This window comes from Somniosus microcephalus, chromosome 2, assembly GCF_052327205.1.
Source record: "Somniosus microcephalus isolate GS21.2 chromosome 2, FLI_Smic_1.0, whole genome shotgun sequence".
In the NCBI taxonomy this organism is placed as follows: domain Eukaryota; kingdom Metazoa; phylum Chordata; class Chondrichthyes; order Squaliformes; family Somniosidae; genus Somniosus; species Somniosus microcephalus.
In genome coordinates, this window is record NC_140988.1 from 158,228,833 (window position 1) to 158,251,678 (window position 22,846).

Sequence of the window (22,846 nt, forward strand, 5' to 3'; positions counted from 1 at the left end):
GCATACCAAAAATGGTGGGGAACCAAGGGTCTAATGAGGGTGAGGAACTTAACGTAATGAATATATGTAGAGAAAAAGTACTAGAGAAACTAATGGGACTAAAAGCTGACAAATCCCCTGGACCTGACGTCTTACATCCTAGGGTTCTAAAAGAGGTGGCTGAAGAGATAGTGGATGCATTGGTTTTGATCTTCCAAAAAATTCCCTAGATTCTAGAATGGTCCCAACGGATTGGAAGGTTGGAAATGTAACACAGCTATTCAAGAAAGGAGGGAGAGAGAAAACAAGGAACTACAGACCAGTTAGCCTGACATCAGTCGTCGGGAAATGCTGGAATTCATTGTTAAGGAAGTGGTATCAGGGCACTTAGAAAATCATAACATGATTAGGCAGAGTCAACATGGTTTTATGAAAGGGAAATCGTGTTTGACAAATTTATTAGAGTGTTTTGAGGATGTAACTAGCAGGGTAGATAAAGGGGAACCAGTGGATGCAGTAGATAAGGTGCCACATAAAAGGTTATTACACAAGAATAGGGCTCAAGTGGTTGGGGGTAATATAGTAGCATGGATAGAAGATTGGTTAACGGACAAAAAACAGAGAGTAGGGATAAACAGATCTTTTTCAGGTTGGCAGGCTGTAACTAGTGGAGTGCCACAAGGATCAGTGTTGGGGCCTCAGCTATTTACAATCTATATTAATGACCTAGATGAAGGGACCGAGTGTAATGTATCCAAGTTTGCTGATGATACAAAGCTAGGTGGGACAGTAAGCTGTGAGGAGAACACAAAGAGTCTGCAAAGGGATATAGATAGACTGAGTGAGTGAGCGAGCAGTAAGGTGGCAGATGGAGTATAATGTGGGGAAATGTGAGATTATTCACTTTGGTAGAAAGAATAGAAAAACAAAATACTTTTAAAATGTTGAGAAACTTTCAAATGTTGGTGTTCAGAGATTTGGGTGTCCTCATGCAAGAAACACAGAAAGCTAGCATGTAGGTACAGCAAGCAATAAGGAAGGCAAATGGCATGTTGGTCTTTATTACAAGGGGGTTGGAGTATAAGAGTAAGGAAGTCTTGCTACAATTGTACAGGGCCTTGGTGAGTCCACACCTGAAGTACTGTACACAGTTTTGATCTCCTTACCCAAGGAAGGATATACTTGCCTTGGAGGCGGTGCAACTAAGGCTCACTAGATTGATTTCTGGGATGAGAGGGCTGTCCTATGATGAGAGATTGTGTAGAATGGGCCTGTACTCTCTGGAATTTAGAAGAATGAGCGGTGATCTCATTGAAACATACATGATTCTGAGGGGGATTGACAGGGTAGATGCTGAGAGGTTGTTTCCTCTGGCTGGAGTGTCTAGGACTAGGGGGGATAGTCTCAGGATAAGGGGTCGGCCATTTAAGACCGAGATGAGGAATTTCTTCACTCAAAAGGTTGTGAATCTTTGGAATTCTCTGCCCCAGAGGGCTGTGAATGCTGAGTCTTTGAGTATATTCAAGGCTGAGATAGATAGATTTTTGGACTCTAGGGGAATCAATGGATATGGAGATCGGGTGGGAAAGTGGAATTGAGGTCAATGATCAGCCATGATCTTATTGAATGGCGGAGCAGGCTCGAGGGGTTGTATGGCCTACTCTTATTTCTTATGTTGTTATATTCCTCTTTCATAACTTGGTGGTGCAGGAAACGCTCGGGCAAGCTAGAGAAGCACTTGGGAAGAGCAGGTTAGCAGGCAGGCTGAGGAGCACTCTTGGCAAGCGGGCCAGTAACCACGCGGGCTCAATATTTGGATGAGCAGATGGGCTGTGAGGCACTCGAGCTGAGCAGGTGTACTGACATATAGTGCAGTAAATTGTGAAGAACTAGGGAATTTTCCCCAAAAATTTTAGAAAGGACATTTAGAAAATCATAATACAATCAAGCATTGAAAACATGGTTTTATGAAAGGGAAATCGTGTTTGACAAATTTACTAGCGTTCTTTGAGGATGTAACGAGCAGGGTGGATAAGGGGGAACCAGTGGATATGGTGTATTTGGATTTCCAGAAGGTATTCGATAAGGTGCCACATAAAAGGTTACTGCACAAGATAAGAGTTCACAGGGTTGGGGGTAATATATTAGCATGGACAGAGGATTGGCTAACTAACAGAAAACAAAGAGTCAGGATAAATGGATCATTTTCAGGTTGGCAAACTGTAACTAGTGGGGTGCCACAGGGATCAGTGCTGGGGCCTCAACTATTTACAATCTATATGAATGACTTGGATGAAGGGACCGAGTGTACTGTAGCTAAATTTGCTGATGATACAAAGATAGGTGGGAAAGCAAGTTGTGAGGAGGACACAGAGTCTGCAAAGGGATATAGATAGACTCAGTGAGTGGGCAAAATTTGGCAGGTGGAGTATAATGTGGGAAAATGAGGTTATCCACTTTGGTAGGAAAAATAAAAAAGCAAGTTTATTTAAATGGAGCGAGACTACAAAATGCTGTGGTACAGAGGGATCTGGAGTTCCTTGTACATGAAACACAAAGAGTTAGCATGCAGGTACAGCAAGTAATTAGGAAGGCAAATGGAATGTTGGCCCTTATTGCAAGGGGGACGGAGTATAAAAGTAGGGAAGTCTTGCTATAACTGTACAGGGCGCTGGTGAGACCACACCTGGAGTACTGCATACAGTTTTGGTCTCCTTATTTAAGGAGGGATACACTTGCATTGGAGGCAGTTCAGAGAAGGTTCACTAGGTTAATTCCTGAGATGAAGGGGTTGTCTTATGAAGAAAGGTTGAGCAGGTTGGGCCTATACTCATTGGAGTTTAGAAGAATGAGAGGTGATCTTATTGAAACATATAAGATCCTGAGGGGGCTTGACTGGGTAGATGCTGAGAGGATATTTCCCCTCGTGGGGGAATCTAGAACTAGGGGGCATAGTTTCAGGATAAGGGGTCGCCCATTTAAAATGGAGATGAGGAGGAATTTCTTCTCTGAGGGTTGTGAATCTTTGGAATTCTCTACCCCAGAGAGCTGTGGAGGTGGGGGTCATTGAATATATTCAAGGTAGAGATAGACAGATTTTTGAGCTACAGGGGAGTCGAGGGTTATGGGGAGCGGGCGGGAAAATGGAGTTAAGGCCAAGATCAGATCAGCCATGATCTTATTGATTGGCGGAGCAGGCTCGAGGGGCCGAAATGCCTACTCCTGTTCCTATTTCTTATGTTCTTAAAACACGGTCTACTGTTTCGTCCATTTTCAGCGGCCGTTAACTCAATTTTCGTGGCAGCCATGAATTTCTAGGCCAAAGACTCCTAATTGTGATCCTAAATATGGAAGCAGCAAAATCAGAGTTGTGATCTTGCTGCTGGGTTGGAGAATTCTGGCTCTGAAGTTGTTGGAACAGAGAAATCCTGGCTGTGATCTGGTTGGCGGGTCTCTAAATCCTCACTGTGATCTTGCTCATGTGGTGCAGGTGCTGAGTTGTGGTCTGGTTTCTGAGGCGCTGAACCCTATCTGTGAGCTATTTACTGTGGTGTTGAATCCTGGCATTGATCTGGTTGCAGGACCCTGACTATGGTTGTGTTGCTGTGGTCTGGGACCCTGGCTGTGGTGTGCTTGCTGTGGTCTGGGACCCTGGCTGTGGTGTGCTTGCTGTGGTCTGGGACCCTGGCTGTGGTGTGCTTGCTGTGGTCTGGGACCCTGGCTGTGGTCTGGGTGTTGTGGTCTGGGACCCTGGCTGTGGTGTGCTTGCTGTGATCTGGGACCCTGGCTGTAGTGTGCTTGCTGTAATCTGGGACCCTGGCTGTGGTATGCTTGCTGTGGTCTGGAACCCTGGCTGTGGTGTGCTGGCTGTGATCTGGGACCCTGGCTGTGGACTGGGTGTTGTGGTGAAGGTGTTGCTGCAGTCAGTCCCTATAGGACGCGCCGCTCTTAAGCCCGTGCTGTGATTGGCTGGCTGCTGCCTCAGGCTGCCCTGCTGGAGAGGGTTGCACACTGGTGCAAGATGCCTGCGCTGCTGATGAACGCTCATCTGTAGCCTTCCTTTCCATCTCCGTCTGCGCACTGACACATGCTTTAAAAAATAGAGTCGGCATTGATAAACCAGCCGGCCAGCGAGCTAACGACTGTTGTCCGAGTTTCCACAGCCGGTGATACTGAAAGGTGGCGAATATGGAGAATCAGGACAAAATCGATGGAGAGGAGGCGGTGGAAGAGCCGACTGAAGGAGCCCACAGCACGGCCACGGACAGCAAGCAGCGGAAAGCCACGCCGGAGCGGAACATCGTCTGGAGGAACGTGGCCCTGATGAGCCTGCTGCACCTGGGCGCCGTGTACTCGCTGTGCCTGCTCCCGCAAGCTCAGCCGCTAACATGGCTGTGGGGTAAGTGGCAGTGTGTCCGCATTCATTGCGCAGCTCCCTCCCTTTGCAGAGCCAAGGCAGCGCGGCCAGCCGCCGCCACCCAATGATCGGGCTCGCAGCAGAATTTCTTCAGACAAAAACAGCCCCGGAGTGAATTTAACGTCTGCCCCTGTGAGGGGGGAAACGCGCGACCTTTGCATCGAAGGGCAGCTTGTGTTATTGCCGGGCACCGCCTCACATGAAGCCCTGTGTGGTCAGCAGTGCCGGTGGCGGGCACTTGGCGCGGCATCGGCTCAGTTGAATAAATAAATAAATAAAAGCAGCAAAGATGAATGATTTTTTTTTAGTCACAATAAATGAAACTTAATGCGCATCGGTGCCGGCCGTTCCGTTCTCGGAATACAGGCCAGTTTTAATCAGACGGCACAGTGCAGGCTGCAGTGGTTCAAAAATTACAGCCCCTGAATGACGCATCATGTTTGATTCCCCACACAGCAGGTGTCAATGTCTGGGCAGGGAATAGGGACCCATTAGTCCCGAGTACGCTATCGTGTGAATAATTGAACGCTGTTCCTCAGTTAAGTGTTTACATTCGTCCCCTAGAAAAAGTGGACACTGAATATTTGTGACGCCTTTCCAACAACAGCAACTTGCATTTATATAGCGCCTTTAACTTGGTAAAATGTCCCGAGTTATTTCGCAGTAGTATCACCAAACAAAATTTGACGCTGAGCCACATAAGGAGAAATTAGGGCAAGAAAGTGGTAGGTTTTAAGGAGGCCTTAAAGGAGGAGAGGTAGAGATGCAGAGAGGTTTAGGGATAGAATTCAAGAGCCAGGTTGTTAATTCGTTTCGGTCTCCGACTATAACAGTCACCTGAAAAAAATATTTTTTCTGAGCAAAAGAGTAGAAAATTAGAGGTGAAGATTTAAAAGAGATTTCATTTAACTTTCTGTTGAGTCCATCTTCTTGTTATAATCTCCCCAGGGAATCACAGTGTTGTCAAATTATTTAGATGTACTTCAGGAAGAGAGGGTTTGGGATGATCTATGATAGAATTTCTTTTATTTAGCCATTTTTGTAAATTAGACTTTGGAGTAATCAATAGTTCAATCTGGACTTATTATTTACCAATTATGATCAAAAAGAGTTCCATGTCATATGACAAGATGGTAATCATGCCCTATCTTGACTGGGAAAGTATTTATCTATGTTTGTTTATGATGTGGTTATTATGTATGATCTGTTGAAACAACCCGAACCTCAAAAGTTCCAAATAATTTCTTAATTAAAAGTAAAGTTATAATTTTATATTGTTACGGGTCTACAAACAAAATATCTCCTGGCCCTCAGCACAAAGTTAAAAACACTCAAGATTTAGTGCTGTCGTGTTGAATTCTAGCTTGCACACAAAGTTGGAATGTGCAAATAAGATGCACTGTGAGATTGATTTATGACCTATTGAAATATGGCTTATATAGATAAACCCTTAATCTTAAAATGAGGGAATGAGCCCAGGTTCCATGGCACAGATACAATTGTAAATGAACCAGTTTGTCACAGATTCTAAACCATTTGGATATCCATGGAAATTATGAAGATTACTGTGGCTACAAGATTATGTTCATCGATTCTAAGTGACTTTCATAAAGAATCCATTAAAATGTATTGTGGTAGTACTATTAAAAGTATTAGGGATTGGCATAAGCAATTTGGATATGCAACAAATCTACCAAGATTTACTATGTAGTAGATTAATACAGATTGGGTCTAATCAGTTTGGATGTACATGAGAGAGGAGGAGTTGTATCAGTATTAAGATTAATATTGATGATTGCTAAAGAATCTGGGTATACACATAAGCTGTTAAGGTTATTGAGGAAAGGGTAAATTCATGTGGCAAGATATGGCAAAAAAATAAGAGTTTGGTGTTGCTAGGCTTTCTACCACTAACACTATCCCAATAATAGTGAATGTACAATTCACTGTCACAAAAAACTGCATAGTTTCCTGTGAGACCTGTGCAATGAATCCAAATATTGTGATATGCTATATCATGTGCAGTAGCACTACATTGAATGAACTGCCCACTGATGATGCAATGGCAAAGCTATCACTGCTGAAAATATGATTGAGAGGAGCAATTTTTTGTTAATCAAAAAAAAATCAAAATTCTAATAGTGTCCATATAATAAAATGAATACTATATAGCTGTCAAGTTATTTACAGGCAGCGCTCCAGCCTCTGAGTTCTGAGCTCAGAGCTTCTCTTCAATAGTTCATGATATCATGGGAACCCCTCAGTTGATCCACTGCTGTGTAATGCGCTGATGGTCACTCTGTATCCTTCAATATATTTAATTTTTAATCATTGAAGACAGATGCAACTGAGAACACCCTTTCTATAATGCTTTATTTAGGAGGTATTTAAAATGACTTTACAGTCAATGGATAATTCAAAGTCATTGCTTGTACTTAAAATGAATTATTCAATAATTTGAATTAAGTAATGTTGATAACAGCAAAGTGGGATTCCAGTGCTTAAAATGTGGATTATTAGATAATTTGAATTAAACAACTTAGAAGCAAGAGGAGTAAATTGTATATAGCAAGGCGGGACCACATTTAGCAAATTATACACTTTTTTTGCCTGTTAATCATGAAGCCATAAAGAGGTCCACCTGATCTAGCAGATAGTTATAATGAGAAATTACTGTATTTGCCTGCAGGGCTTGAACTCATGGCGTTGGTATTTGTGTTGCTTGATATTCAAGCTTTATCTGATCCAGCTTTAAGTGACCATGGGCAATGTAGCAGTCAGATACCAGAGGCCAAATCCTGCTATACATTGATCCAAAGTTCAATAAAAGGGTGCAGCATTATGCAAGAAATGAGTCCCTCCATTATTCCGTACCTTTGTGGTTCATAGTATTCAAAGTTTAAAATGTGTGTTAAAATAGTCCGTCCCTGCACCATTTGGAGAGATGTCAACAGCTGCAGTCACCATTTTTTTTGCCATGTCTAAAACCATACTAAGGGCAGGGACTAATGGGTACAATCAGACGTATCCTGACCTGAAAATTAATTGAAAATCTTAGTCATTTTAAAAACAATCGCCTCTACATCATCATCATCCTCCTGTAACATGTGGGAAATCAGGGACGCTTCCTGTGTCCCTGACGACTATGTGTGCAGGAAGTGTGTCCAGCTGCAGCTCATGTGGGACCGCATGACGGCCCTTGAGCTGCAGATGGACTCACTTTGGAGCATCCACGATTTTGAGAGGGGTGTGGATAGCACATTTAGTGAGTTGGTCACACCGCAGGTTAAGGCCAGCGTAGACAGTACATGGGTGACCAAAAGGCAGAGCAAGGGCAGGAAGGTAGTGCAGAAATCCCCTGGGGTTGTCTCCCTTAGCAACAGGTTCACCGCCTTAGGTACTGTTGTCGGGGGGGGTGACACATCGGGGGAAGGCACCAGCAGCCAGGCTCATGGCACCATGACTGGCTCTGTTGCAAAGAAGGGAGGGAAAAAGAGTGGCAGGGCTATAGTAATAGGGGATTCGATTGTAAGGGGAATAGATAGGGGTTTCTGTGGTCGCGACCGAGACTCCAGGATGGTATGTTGCCTCCCTGGTGCAAGGGTCAAGGATGTCTCGGCGCGGGTGCAGAACATTCTGGAGGGGGAGGGGAACAGCCAGTTGTCGTGATACATGTTGGTACCAACGACGTAGCTAAAAAAAGGGAAGAGGTCCTACAAGTAGAATTTCGGGAGTTAGGAGCCAAGCTAAAAAGTAGGACCTCGAAGGTAGTAATCTCTGGATTACTACCAGTGCCACGTGCTAGTAAGAGTACAGAGAACAGGATAGTTAGGCTAAATACGTGGCTTGAGCAGTGGTGTAAGAGGGAGGGTTTTAAATTTTTGAGGCATTGGAACCAGTTTTGTGGTAGGTGTGACCTATACAAAAGGGACGGTCTACACCTGTGCAGAGATGGAACTGATGTTCTCGGGGTAATTTTTGATAAAGCAGTTCGGGAGCATTTAAACTAGTATGGCAGGGGGCTAGAAACCTATGTAGTGAAATAGAGGAAAGTGAAAGGCAGACAGAAATAAATGATAAAAGGGTGAGGAACAAAAAACAAAGGGCCAAACTAATTCATAAAAAATGTGAGCATAAAAAAAGCCTGAGGGTTTTATACCTTAATGCGAGAAGCATCAGGAACAAGGTAGATGAATTAGCTGTGGAAATAGAGGTTAATAATTATGACCTAATTGGGATTACGGAAACATGGTTGCAGGGTGAGCAGGGCTGGGAGCTTAACATACAGGGGTATTCAGTATTTAGGAAGGATCGACAAAAAAGAAAGGGAGGAGGGGTAGCATTGCTAGTAAAAGAGGGGATAAATGCAATTGAAAGGAAGGATATTAACTCAGTTAATACAGAATCTATATGGGTGGAGCTAAGAAATAGCGAGGGGCGAAAAACATTAATAGGAGTGGTATATAGGCCTCCAAATAGTAAAATAGAGGTTAGGGAGGGCATCACGAGGGAAATTAGAGAAGCGTGCAATAAGAGCACAGCTGTCATCATAGGTGACTTTAACTTACATATAGATTGGACTAGCCTAATCAGTAAAAATAATGAGGAGGAGGAATTCCTTGAGTGTTTAAGGGATGGTTATCTGGATCAATATGTCGAGGAACCAACTCGGGAACAGGCTATATTGGACTGGGTACTGTGCAATGAGAAGGGACTAATCAGTAATCTTGTTGTACGGGGACCCTTGGGTCAGAGCGATCATAACATGATCGATTTCTCACTCGAAATGGAGAGCGAAGAAATTGACTCAGAGACTAAGGTCCTGAATTTAAACAAGGGGAATTATGATGCCATGAGACGGGAACTGAGTAGGTCTGATTGGACAACGTTCCTGGGAGGACTGGAGGTAGATAAACAATGGCAAACATTTAAAGATAGAATGACAAAATTGCAAAAATTGTTTATACCAATCTGGCATAAAAGGAAATCTAAAAAGGTGACTCAACCGTGGATAACAGGGGAAATTAGAGACAGCATAAAATCCAAAGATAGGGCGTATAAAATAGCCAAAAAAAGCGCCAGAGCGGAAGATTGGGAACAGTTTAAGATAGAGCAAAGGAGGGCAAAGGGCATAATCAAGAGGGGCAAAATAGCTTACGAAAACAAGCTGGCGGAAAATATAAAAACTAACTCCAAAAGCTTTTATAAGTATATCAAAAGGAAAAGACTGGTGAAAACCAAAGTTGGTCCATTGCAGTCAGATACGGGGGAATATATAATGGGAAATAAGGAAATGGCAGATCAACTAAATGCATACTTTGGGTCAGTCTTTACGAAGGAAGACACAAAAAACCTCCCTGGGATATCGGGAAAAATAGGGACATTGGCAAAGGAGGAACTGACGCAAATCAATATCTCTAAGGATATGGTGTTAAGGAAGCTAAAGGGATTGAAGGTGGACAAATCCCCAGGGCCTGATAACATGCATCCTAGGGTACTGAAGGAGGTGGCCCTAGAGATAGCGGATGCACTAAGGATGATTTTTCAGAATTCATTAGACTCGGGAACAGTGCCGATGGATTGGAGGGTAGCTAACGTTACCCCACTATTCAAAAAGGGGGGTAGGGAAAAAGCAGGTAATTACAGACCTGTAAGCCTTACATCAGTTGTGGGCAAAATGCTGGAGTCCATCATTAAGGATGAAATAGCGGAGCACTTAGCAAATGGGGACAGGATAGGACAGAGTCAACATGGATTTACAAAGGGTAAATCGTGCTTGACTAATCTATTGGAATTTTTTGAGGGAGTAACTGGTAGAATAGATGGGGGAGAGCCAGTAGATGTGGTGTACCTGGACTTCCAAAAGGCCTTCGATAAGGTCCCACATAAAAGATTAGCATGGAAAATTGAGGCTCATGGGATAAAGGGGAAAGTTTTGGCGTGGATAGGGAACTGGCTGTCAGATAGAAAACAGAGAGTTGGAATAAACGGCTCATTTTCTGAATGGCAGGCAGTAACAAGTGGGGTACCACAGGGATCTGTCCTGGGCCCCCAGCTGTTCACAATTTACATTAATGACCTGGATCAGGGAGTCGGATGCAGCATTTCCAAATTTGCAGACGACACTAAACTAGGAGGGGGGGTGGGCTCAGAGGAAGAGACCAGGAAGCTCCAGAGCGATTTGGACAGACTGGGCGATTGGGCGGATAAATGGCAGATGCACTATAATGTGGACAAGTGCGAAGTTATCCACCTTGGGTGCAGGAACGGGAGGGCAAATTATTATTTAAATGGCAATAGATTGGGAGAGGGGGAAGTACAGAGAGACCTGGGTGTTCTTGTACACCAGTCACTGAAGGCGAGCATGCAGGTGCAACAGGCGGTCAAGAAGGCAAACGGTATGCTGGCCTTCATAGCAAAAGGGTTAGAATACAGGAACAGGGATACCTTGCTGCAGCTGTACAGGGCACTGGTGAGACCACACCTCGAGTACTGTGTACAGTTTTGGTCGCCTCATCTGAGGAAGGATGTTCTTGCCATGGAGGGGGTGCAGCGGCGATTCACCAGGCTGATACCAGGAATGGCGGGAATGACCTATGAGGAGAGACTATGTAGTTTAGGGATGTACACACTGGAGTTTAGAAGATTGAGAGGGGACCTCATAGAAGTGTATAAAATTCTGACAGGTCTAGACAGACTGGATGCAGAAGGAATGTTTCCCTTGGCGGGTGAGAACAGAACTAGAGGACATAATTTAAGGATAAGGGCTAAACCATTTAGGACAGAGATGAGGGGGAATTTCTTCACTCAGAGAGTGGTGAACCTGTGGAACTCATTGCCACAGAGGGCAGTGTACGCCAGCTCATTAAATATATTTAAGAGGGAATTAGATATATTTCTACGGGCAAAAGGGGTTAAGGGTTACGGAGAGAAGGCGGGGACGGGATACTGAATTAAAGGATCAGCCATGATCTCATCGAATGGCGGAGCAGGCACGAAGGGCCGAATGGCCTACTCCTGCTCCTATCTTCTATGTATCTATGTAGATACAGTTGTAAATGGGAAAATGGACATTTTTTAAAAACAGACTTCTTTACATTCTAGAAATTTCTACTCCACTCAGAAACAGGACTTGTTCAAATCAGGACAGGTGACAACAGCCTTTATATTAGGAAGTAAGATCAGGGGTTTATACAGATAAACCTGAGTGCAAAAAGTTTGTGTCTGTGTCTCCTGTGTGGAGCATGTATACCTAGATATAACTAATGTGAAAACTTAAGTGTGATTTAAAAAAAAAAAAATCATTCATGGGATGTGGGCGTCGCTGGCAAGGCCAACATTTATTGCCCATCCCTAATTGCCCTTAACTGAGTGGCTTGCCATTTCAGAGGACAGTTAAGAGTCAACCACATTATTGTGGGTCTGGAGTCACATGTAGGTCAGACCAGGTAAGGATGGCAGATTTCCTTCCCTAAAGGACATTAGTGAACCAGATGGGTTTTTACGACAATCCAGTAGTTTCATGGTCACCATTACTGGTACTAGCTTTTTATTCCAGATTACTTTATTGGTCATTTAGTCATTTGCACACAGGAAGAATGTTGCACAGACAGTGAGTCAGGGTAAATGGCAGTTTGTCTTAATTTTGCACTTAGAATTTGCTTGGGTGGATCAACCACAGTGGGTATGTGGACTCCTGTCCATAAAACTGCATTGAATGGGCAACATAACTAGCCCAGCATTGGTACATACAGGCATTTACAATCTGCATGCATAAATGGGGCAAAACTAGTCTTGTATGTACACAAATTACAAAAACCTTCAATTGTAATGATGGCAGTTCTACAGATTTGAACAGTATAGTGAATTCATTTATAGTGAAACTTTGATAGTGAAAGGATTCCAACTTGTTATTTACCAAGTAATTCAGTAGAGTGATGGTTCTGTTATGAAAATATCGGTGAAATCTGGGTGCTCATCTTCCACTGTTTAGCCCATAACAAGCCGTGTGTCTTAACCAATCAATGGAACCAGCATCTTTAGTCATAAATCATTCTCCCTGACTAATTTTCTTAATTAAATTCCTTAATAAAAAGTGTACATTGAAGTTCAGCTACAGAATCTCAAGATTACCAATTTTTTTCCCCAAATCAGTCTGCTTCAAATCAGACTGACATTCTGGAGAGGCAGAGTATAGAGAACCTGCTTTAAACAGGATATTCTCTGAATCAGTGCAAAGAACAGAACAAATTAAATCTGAGCAGAATGCCCGAAGTAACTGAACATGAACTTGTTGTAAACTGTCAGTAAGTGATGCTCAAAATCAGCCAGCCCTGATATTGTAAAGCTTCTGACATACCCTTCATTTCCTGGAAAACTTTGACGTAATTGCAGTGTAAGAGGCGGCGCTGCACCATTTATTTTTCCCTGAGGAAATTTGTGCGGATAGATTTACACTGGTTTTTACGCGTTATTCCTCGATCATTTGCGCTGTTTCTGAGATACGTCTGCTGAAACTCTGCCGCTCATTTACATAACGCTACCCCCATGTGAAAGGCCAGCTCACGCGAGTGTCCTGCATTTACGCCAGCAATGCACTGACTTAGATTTATGTCCAAAGATTTAGGCGTAGCACGGGGGTGAAATTCAGCTTCAGTGGTAGTGTGAAACAACTCCTAGTGAGTCGGCAGCCCGTTTTACGCTGCACCCGATTGTCTTTTTCATTGAAGTCAATAGTCCCACTTTCCTATCGCCTGCTTTACGCCACTGCCCAAGACTAATTTCACCCCATCATCAGCTAATGAGGTACATTCAGCCACTTGAAGGAGTAACTCATCAACAATGGCTCAGTCAACAGTAACGGCTCCCAATATTTTCAAAACTGTCCTCCATTGTCTCACTGGATCTTTTGAAAGCTAAGTATTTCGGATGATTTTTTCCCCAACCTCTCATAAGTTTCAAAGTTTATATCAGTGGGGTGTCCTATAGCATCAGAATGCACTGATTTGTGTTATTAAAGTGAGTTCAATGTCATGGAGGGGAAAGGAGATGCAAATGCTGGAAATCTAAAATAAAAACAGAAAATGCTGAAAGTACACAGCAGGTGAGGCAGCATCTGTAATGACAGACGACAGGTTAATGTTTCAGGTGTAGACCTTTTGACCGAACACCTGAAATATTAACCTTTTTTCTTTTCAGAAGCTAACTGATATGCTGTGTCAATGTTTTCTGTTTTTACTTTGGTGGCCTGAAAACTGTATATTTTGTCCAAATTTTCCCCCATGTTTACAATATAGCTCTGACCCTACCACCATCTCAATAACTTTCTTTACTCACATGGCAATTATCTCTCCGGGCCAAGAATACTGCTGTTTGATTAACGCAGTATGCTGGTGCAGAGGCTACGAAGTGAGGGAGCAATTATTTTGGCAAAAATGACGAATAACTGTGAAGGGATAGAAATCACTCCCATCACTGGCCTTGTTTTACTGGAAATCCCGGCTACACAGGCAGCAATGCAGAAAGTGATGTGCCATGGTACTAATCCCAGGCTATTGTGTATTTCCACAGCTTACCTTTGTTTCATAGTAACGGCTCTCGGAGTGACAGCTGGTGCGCACCGTTTATGGAGCCACCGATCTTACAAGGCAAAACTGCCTCTGCGGATGTTCCTGGCCGCTGCCAACTCCATGGCTTTTCAGGTGATTTTTATGACTTTCAAATATGTGTTGAAAGTAGCGCTTCTGTCTTATTCAGTGGGTTGTGTATTTATTTATTTGCATATTTGTTGCGCTGAAATTAATTTGTGGTTACCAGCAATAGAAATCAAGCTTTAATTCCCATTTAATTTAATGTGAGTGAAATATACTTTACATTTCACTGAGTTTGTTTTACATAGAATTTACAGCACAGAAACAGAATTTACAGCACAGAAACAGACCATTCGGCCCAACTGGACTGTGCCAGTATTTATGCTCCACATGAGCCTCCTCCCACCATACTTCATCTAACCCTTTGTACTTTTATTGGATATATACAAGTTTGAATAGGGTATGCAACTAAAAGATAACCTTTAACCTATACAGGTTATGAGGTTGGATGCTGCAAGTTGTGAATATGTTACATATTAACACTTTACCCACATGGTGATGGAATAAGATCAGCTGCAAACACATTTCTGGTTAAGATATATATAAAGAGCCATGGGATACAGCTTATATCCCACAAGAGACTGGACTTAATAGCCAATGAGTCACAATTAATGCTTAGAGTAGGATATAAGTTGTAAAGCATAGCTGTTCATTACAGTCTTTGTTTATAGCATGCTTTAGCTGAAGAATTAAAATGATAAAGCTTAGATGCAGAAGTGCTAATTGTCACATGAACTGTGTTGCTGAGTGGCTTGCAGACTGCTTTCAGTGGCATCACGGACAACGGCTTGTTCTCGACTGGGACGTCAGCTCCATGATACGTGAATATTTTGTACCTATGGCTTGAACACCATGTGAGGTATAATCAAAGAGGTAGAGTTATGTGTGAAATTCCGATTTAGGGGATTGTCGGGAGATTGAGAACTCGGACCATTTATTTTTAACCATTATGTCATTCAGTAGTTTGCTCACAAACAGAATGCACTGCCCAGGATTTTAAACCATCTGGGCTTCTGTTCTGAAGAAATCCAACCCATTACTTTGGCAGTTGTGACCACATAGCCATTTGCTTTACATAGTTTATTACAACCAAGTTCTCTGGATAGTAGTTCCCATCCAGAATGTTGTTTTTGCTGAGATTTCTTCGCCGAGAAACGTGTCTGAAAACAGAAAGAAGACAGAGGACTAGCAGCTTAATCACGTCGCCTAAGGGTCCAATATGGTGGGCGGCATGCACGCAACCATTCAACGCTGGAAGTGCGCTGCCCACTATATTGGATCGGGCTCCTCCATAGGCATCCAGAGCTTGTGCCGAAAGTATTAAAAAGCCTCATTAAGATACTAAAGTAAGGGTCCCATGTTTGTTGTAGGACCTTTTTGTGAAATTGATTCTGTCTCAGTGCCTGACTCGCTACATGATAAACTCGCTGAGCAGTTCCTGGTGCTAACAGGCAGGAAGGACCCTACAGCAGCACTATTTAAAGGACTCATCCACTCCATACTGGTTAGTTGCTGATTAACTTCTGGGCATTTCTTTTAATTATTTTCTGCCTTCTACGACGGATTTCTGACTATGCTAACCAGTTTTTGCTGGTGCTGGACTGCTTTTGTCTGCCTTCAAAACAGTTTTAGTGCAGCCATGGGTGGTCTGATAGGTCTGCCTTTGGGAGAGAGCAGGAGCAGCTGGGCGAGGACAGCACTGAGCAGGAGGTCGCACCCACAACAGGCAGGTCTTCAGGGAGCACTTCTCCGACCTGAACTTCACTGAGGAGCAATGTCTCAGGCACCTTCACTTTACAAAGGAGGCTATCACGGAGCTATGTCATCTGCTGCATCCACAACTTGAACCTCAAACCAGGGCATGAACAGCACTTCCTTATGCCACGGCTGTAGCAGGTGACATCAGCAACCTCTCCCAGTTTGCAGTTCACTGTTGTATCAGGGAGGTGACCGTGACGCTCTACACCAGGAGGAATAACGACATTACTTTCCTAATGGACTCAGCAAATCAGGTTGAGAGAGCACTAGGCTGTGACTGCATTGCAGGGTTCCCAGGGTGCAAAGTGCCATAGACTGCACCCACACTGCTTTGCCTGCTCTCCAGCAGCAGCCTGACATCTTTCTGAATAGAAAGGGATTTCACTCACTCAGTGTCCAGCTCATTTGTGACCACAGGCAGCACATCATGACCTCTTCCCACTGGCAACGTAGGTGTTATCTGGAGGGCAGTCTGCGCCCCCACCCCCGGGGGGAACAGAATCTCCTCCTGTCCACAGCCTGGACCAGGGCCTCCAACGGGACATCGGAGAATCTGAGGGAACAATCTGCAAGTCTTGCAACCATTTTTTTTCTTCAGAAGCTTTTCTTGCTGTCTGCAGCCAGAGTGTACCTCCCCTGGGACCATGTGAACAAGCACACGCAGCTTGCGTCTGCCCCGTGCGCCCCCCCCCCCCCCCCCCCCGGGGCCACGTGAACACGCAGCATGCGCCTGCCCCCCGTGCCCCCCCAGGGCCACGTGTACACGCAGCATGCGCCTGCCCCGTGTGCCCGGGCCACGTGTACACGCAGCATGCGCCTGCCCCGTGTGCCCCCCCGGGCCACGTGAACACGCAGCATGCATCTGCCCCGTGTGCGCCCCCCCCCCCCCCCCCCGGGGCCACGTGAACACTCAGCATGCGCCTGCCCCGTGTGCCCCCCCCCCCGGGCCACGTGAACACGCAGCATGCATCTGCCCCGTGTGCGCCCCCCCCCCCCCCGGGGCCACGTGAACACTCAGCATGCGCCTGCCCCATGTGCCCCCCCAGGGCCACGTGTACACGCAGCATGCGCCTGCCCCGTGTGCCCCCCCAGGGCCACGTGAACACGCAGCATGCATCTGCCCCGTGTGCCCCCCCCCCCCCCCCCGGGGCCACGTGAACACGCAGTATGCGTCTGGCCTGTGTGCCCCCCCCCCCCAGGGCCACGTGAACACGCAGCATGCACCTGCCCCGTGTAGCCATTTTCGGGCGCGATTGAATTTCTACGTTCGAATATCACTGTCTAGTTGGCAGTAATTTGCAGTGCTACAGATACAGCATACAGTTCTCCATAACACACTGGACAGAGCCTCCCGCTTCCTATAGAGTAGCAAACAGCTCATAAAGTAACTCGCTGTATGTGAAGTCCTGGCTCCCTCATGGATCTATATATTAAACATAGAAACATAGAAGATAGGAGCAGGAGTAAAGTTAATAATACAATAACATGACTGCACTGAATGTTCAGTGCCAATCATTTAAAAAAAAAAATCTTATAAAGGTTGCTGCTTTGGGTAAACATTATGGTCAGCTGTATTGTCAGCTACTGAAAGCTAGTGGGAACTCTGATGGTGAAGGGCAACCTTTAGTTTTCAGTTTTAAAAATGAAGTTCTTTAGTGCTGTGGACCATAACACACACACCTGTGTCCAGCGGACAGATGTACTGTCTGAGATTAATAGCAGTAACAGCACGATGGTGCAGAGGTGTGCAGTGTGGCAGTGCTCTCTTCCAACGCACTGCATAACACAGACTGGTACGAGGCTGTGATTTTCCCACACAATGAGTATGGTGAGCAACTGCGGAGCAGAGGCTGGCTGCTTTCCTGCAGGGAGAAAGGGATAAAATAGCTGGTGAGGTAATCTGGCTGGTCTCGCATAACTCTTGGTTACCCATTTTAAATCATTATTATTGACAGACACCTGTTTGCAGAATACACAATCGTATAGGCTGATGTAATGATGGGAAAATAAAGAAACTGAGGCCTTAAAAAGTTGCCTTAAGTTTAAAAAAAATTGTTAATTGGTAAGAAATATAAAATAACATGCACTTCTCTAAATTACAAGCACAATGTTGTGTTAAGCAGCAAATGATGCCATAATATCTGTTTTGAGTTCTTGAGGAGGAAAGACTAGAAAAACTTGGGGTGGGGGGGAGATTGGACATTTGACAGAAACCTGCTGATGTCACCGTGGCCTCGGATTTACGGCCACTGAAAATGGCCCCAGCGCTACAGGGCAAAAATTTGTGCTGGGGCCTGGAGATTTGTAGTGCAGCGCTAACTTACCATGTAACGCCCTCCTGGTGGCGTTAGTGGAGGCATGTGACCGGAAGTTCCCGTCCAGGAGCGGCATTGCAGCCTCTGGGAGTTAGGCTGTGGAGTTCGCAATGAATTATGGGCAATTAAAAGGGCTATGGGTTAAAGGGGCAATGCACTCAGAACTGATTAAAAATTTAAATCAAGTGGGGGAAAAATGTATTTTTCAGCCCTTACTGCTTTTCAAAAAAAACATTAAAAATAGGTCCCAAATGGCAGTCTAAAGCTGAATTGTCTTCTGCACCTAAAAAAAAAAGGTAAAAGTGCTTCAGCACTAACACAAATCGCTCAGCGAGCCAGGAAGGGGGCACTCAGGGTAATAGAGACATAACGGCACAGAAGGAGGCCATTCGGCCCATCTAGTCCATGCCGGTTCTCTGTAGAGCAATCCAGTCAGTCCCATTCCCCCGCTCTATCCCCATAGCCCAGCAAGTTTATTTCCCTCAAGTGCCTATCCAGTCTCCCCTTGAAAACATAGTGTGTCTCCGCTTCCACCACTTCAGTCAGCAGCGAATTCCAGGTCATCACCACTTGCTGCGTAAAAAAGTTTTTCCTCGCAACCCCCCTTGCACGCAGCACTCCAGTTTTGTGCAGGGTGTCAACACTGCAAGAGAGGTCTACCCACAGGGGCCAGGAGGCCCTCCAGAAAGAAGGATGTGGGACCACATCACCGAGGCTGGCAGTGCCAGCAGTATCGCCCCTACGACCTGGCTCCAGTGCCCAAAGAAGCTTCATGACCTCAGACCAGTGATCAAGGTCATTGAATGCATCTTCAAAAGTCGTCTCCTATCAACTGCACCACTAGCCTCGCATACTGCTCAATGCACAACCGCCCCCCCTCCCCAATCATACACCTACCAATAATCTGTGCCAATCACAAGGCACATCTCCCATTCCTAGCTTCACTTCACCCCCTTAGAGGAGACTGTGCTGGCCATTCTTGGCAGGAACATGGCTGAGCCCTTGTCCAGCGGCGGGACAGAAAGGATGCAAGATGCTGGTATCCTCCTATGTTATCCTCCTTCTGGCATGCTCCTCTTGCTTTCCTGCCCTCCCCTCACCACAACTCCACCCTTGTGCCTTCCTCATTTCACACACCCATAAATGCAGCCTTGGTCAACCACTGGCTGGGCAGGAGAGGAGAGTGAAGAAGATGATAATTAATTTGACACTCCTAACCACCAGCTCCTCAAGGTCCATCAGCAAGGCCATTTGCAGTGTCCCTCACTGAAAGTCAGCAGCCTTCCACCAGCCATGCTGCAGCCACTGGGGTAGCACTGCATGCCATCACTAGGATAGGCAAAGGCACACACAAGACAGTCACTTAGGGAATGCATAAAGTTGATGATGTTGATTTCTTGATGTCATATTGGATGGATAGATTTATAAAGTTGGATTGGAAAGTTTGCTTTTTGATGGCTTTTATTTCAGCATTTTGGCCAAGAGGACGCTGTGATGATCAGTAACAGAGGGAAGGTAAGGTGTGGGACAAATGTTGAAAGATGAATCCATCTGGATTTCCTGCCAGAAAAGGGCTGTCTGGGTTGCATCCTTCCTTTCTGCTTCCTCCTTTTCTGCTTCCTCCGCTTTCATCTGTGAGCGGATGCTGCGAATCTGAAATGATAGCATAAAATGCTGGAAATACTCAGCTGGTCGGGCACCATCTCGACCTGAGACGTGAACTCCGTTTCTCTCTCCACAGATGTTGCCTAACCTGCTTACATAGGATTACATAGGATATATGGCACAAAAACAGACCATTTGGCCCAACCAGTCCAGGAGGCGTTTATGATTCACTTGAGCCTCCTCCTGTCTTTCCTCATCTAAATCTATCAGCATAACCCTCTATTCTCTTCTCCCTCATATGCTTATCTAGCCTCCCCTTAAATGCATCTATACTATTTGCTTCAACAACTCCCTTTGGTAGCAAGTTCCACATTCTCACCACTCTCTGGGTAAAGAAGTTTCTTCTGAATTCCCTATTGGATTTCTTGGTGACTATCTTATATTGATGGCCTCTAGTTATGCTCTTCCCCACAAGTGGAAACACTCTCTCTGTGTTGGCTGTATCAAAAGCTTTCATAATTTTAAAGACCTCAATTAGGTCACCCCTCCGCCTTCATTTTTCAAGCGAAAAGAGACCCAACCTGTTCATCCTTATACCGAGGAGTAGGAGCATTTGTAGCATTTTCTGTCATCTCAGAGGCCTTTAACCATCCAAGGCCTTGCAAGCGTCCAGCAGCATTCCCTACACACTTTAAAAAAAAAAAAAAAAACTTTTAACATCTATTGCAGCAAGCCACTACTTCAATAAAATCAAAAATCCCAGTCCAAAAGTTTAAATGCAAACTTACTTGAAAGCTGTGTGTGTCCCTTTAAGATGTGCTGACAGCATCTCTGTCAGTCTGCTTGCATGCTAGGTTTTTCTGGCATGATTAGGACCCAGTGCTTTGGTCGAAGTTCGCAGTGGTGACGTTTAGTCGGCATTGTATGCTGACTGATGTCACCACTCCGCCTTTTTTTTTCAGGGCACAACTTAAGACTGGCAGCGCTACCAGGATGTCGAAAATTGAGGACGCTGCGGGGCCCGCCACTAGCTGGAGGTAGAGCGGTGGCCGCTGCTTTCTTGACTTAGCGCCACCTGTTAACGTGGCGTTAAGGTAGGGAATTTCTCCCCCTTGGGCTCTTCAGCTCAGAAAGGAAGTGATCTTTTAGAGATATACAAGATATTTAAGGGTAGATTATTACCTTAAATTAAATTGTGATATTAGAACTAGGGGGAATTCAAGTTCAAACCAAAAAATTATCATTTTAGGACTGAAATCAGGGAATTCTTCTCCATACAAAGAGGAATCACCTCATGGATTAAACTTCCATATTAGAGTAATATAGGCAAAACCCCTGGAATATTTAAGAATCAATGGATGCTGCAGTGGTGATGTCGGGATCTCTCTGGATGGATGGATGATGATGGGTTGACTGGCTGCCTTCATCTGTAATTGTCTTGTGATCTTGCAATGCTTTTAGCTTGGCTACCTGCCTGGTTGGTTTGTATTTTATGAAGCTGACCTGAAATGACGCAAGCATGCATGAGTGAATGCACTTTTGGATTTTTCAGCTGGCCATCTTGTGTTGTGCTTTGTTTTTGAGATAAAAAGAAAGAAAGAAAGACTTGCATTTATATAGCGCCTTTCATGACCACCGGACGTCTCAAAGTGCTTTACAGCCAATGAAGTACTTTTGAAGTGGAGTCACTGTTGTAATGTGGGAGAAGGGTGTAGATTTTCCACAGAGGGAAGATTAGCAGAAATCATGGAAATACGACGGGAGATTCCCCCTTGGAAATTCCAGGCAAAAATGTGTTTTAATTTTTGAAACCTACTTATAATGTATACTTGCACTTATAATATAACGCACATCACTTGCAGCTCCCCTGTTAATAGAGAAGAATGAATGGCATTTTGGTCAGATTTTGGCCACTTTGTGAGGAAAAAAATCCATCTAGCATTTTTTCACCAAATTGTCTACAACAGTGACACTTAACAGCCCACTAGTGGAAAATTACAGCATCTTGTTAGCAATCATTTGCATTATTCCACCTCACTTCCATATTAACTGAATGAGCTGTGCAGATGGCTTTTTTCCTTTCCCTGTTGATAATAAACAGTGGGAAATGGTGTTGAAAAATTGCTTACGATGGAATCCAAAATTTTCCTCAATGTCATTAAGAGTTCTTGTCAAACATTTTAAGAAATGAAAACATTAATTTCTAGATACTGTAAGAGAAACTAATACCGTACAGGGCTATTGATGCAGCTGGCAAACAATTGCTAAAAAAAGTGAACAAAGTCGTGAAAGCGACACATACAAAACAAAACAGAACAAAAGTGATTGAAAAAAATAACTCGGGCACCAGTTTGCCCCAGGAGCAAACTATGAGCAGAAGTTGAAGAAAGGAAGTCCTTAATATCCCATTTAAAAACATTCTCAAGATGTGGGTGACACTGGCAAAGCCAGCATTTATTGCCCATCCTTAGTTGCCCTGAGATTGGATTGGTGGACCTTCTCCTTAAACCACAGCAGTCCTTGTGGTGATGGTGCTTTCACAATGATGTTGGGTAGGGGATTCCAGGATTTTTTTCCAGCAACGATAAAGGAACAATGATGTATGTCCAAATCAGGATGGTGTGAGACTTGGAGGCGATCTAGGAAATAAATGGTGTTCCTACAACATTGCTGTTCTTCTTCATCTTGGTGGTAGAGGTCACGTGCTGTTTAAGTAACCTTGCTGAGTTGCTGAAGTGTATCCTGTAGATTGTACATACTGCAGCCACAGTGCACTGGTGGTGGATTGGATGGATGTTGAGTTCAGTGGCAGGGGCAATGATTAAGCTCTGTCCTGGATGGTATTGAGCTTCTTGAGTATTGTTGCAGCTGCACCCATCCAGGTAAATGGTAAGTATTCTATCGCACTCTTGACTTGAGCTTGTAGATAGTGGAGAGGCTTTGAATGGTCAGGAGGTGCACCACTCGTTGCAGAGTACACAGCTACTGTCCTGTTCTTGTTGCTTTGGCTGGTCAAATTCAGTTTCTGTCCAGTGTTGACTCCCAGAATGTTGATGGTGGGGACTCAGCGATGGTGGTGCCATTGAACGTCAAAGGGAGGAGACAAGGCTTTCTTTTGTTGG

General features: G+C 44.5%; 1 protein-coding gene across 1 annotated transcript in view; it reads left to right on the top strand.

Annotated features, from left to right (window-relative positions):
• The first annotated feature begins 3,732 nt into the window (after positions 1-3,732).
• Positions 3,733-22,846, top strand: part of LOC147123064 (stearoyl-CoA desaturase 5-like) — a 96,652-nt gene continuing 77,538 nt past the window's right edge. The window contains exons 1-2 of the mRNA XM_085964922.1: positions 3,733-4,378; positions 13,967-14,097. Of these exons, the coding sequence (XP_085821048.1) occupies positions 4,168-4,378; positions 13,967-14,097 (342 nt within the window). The 5' untranslated portion in view covers positions 3,733-4,167. The remainder of the gene's footprint in view (positions 4,379-13,966; positions 14,098-22,846) is intronic.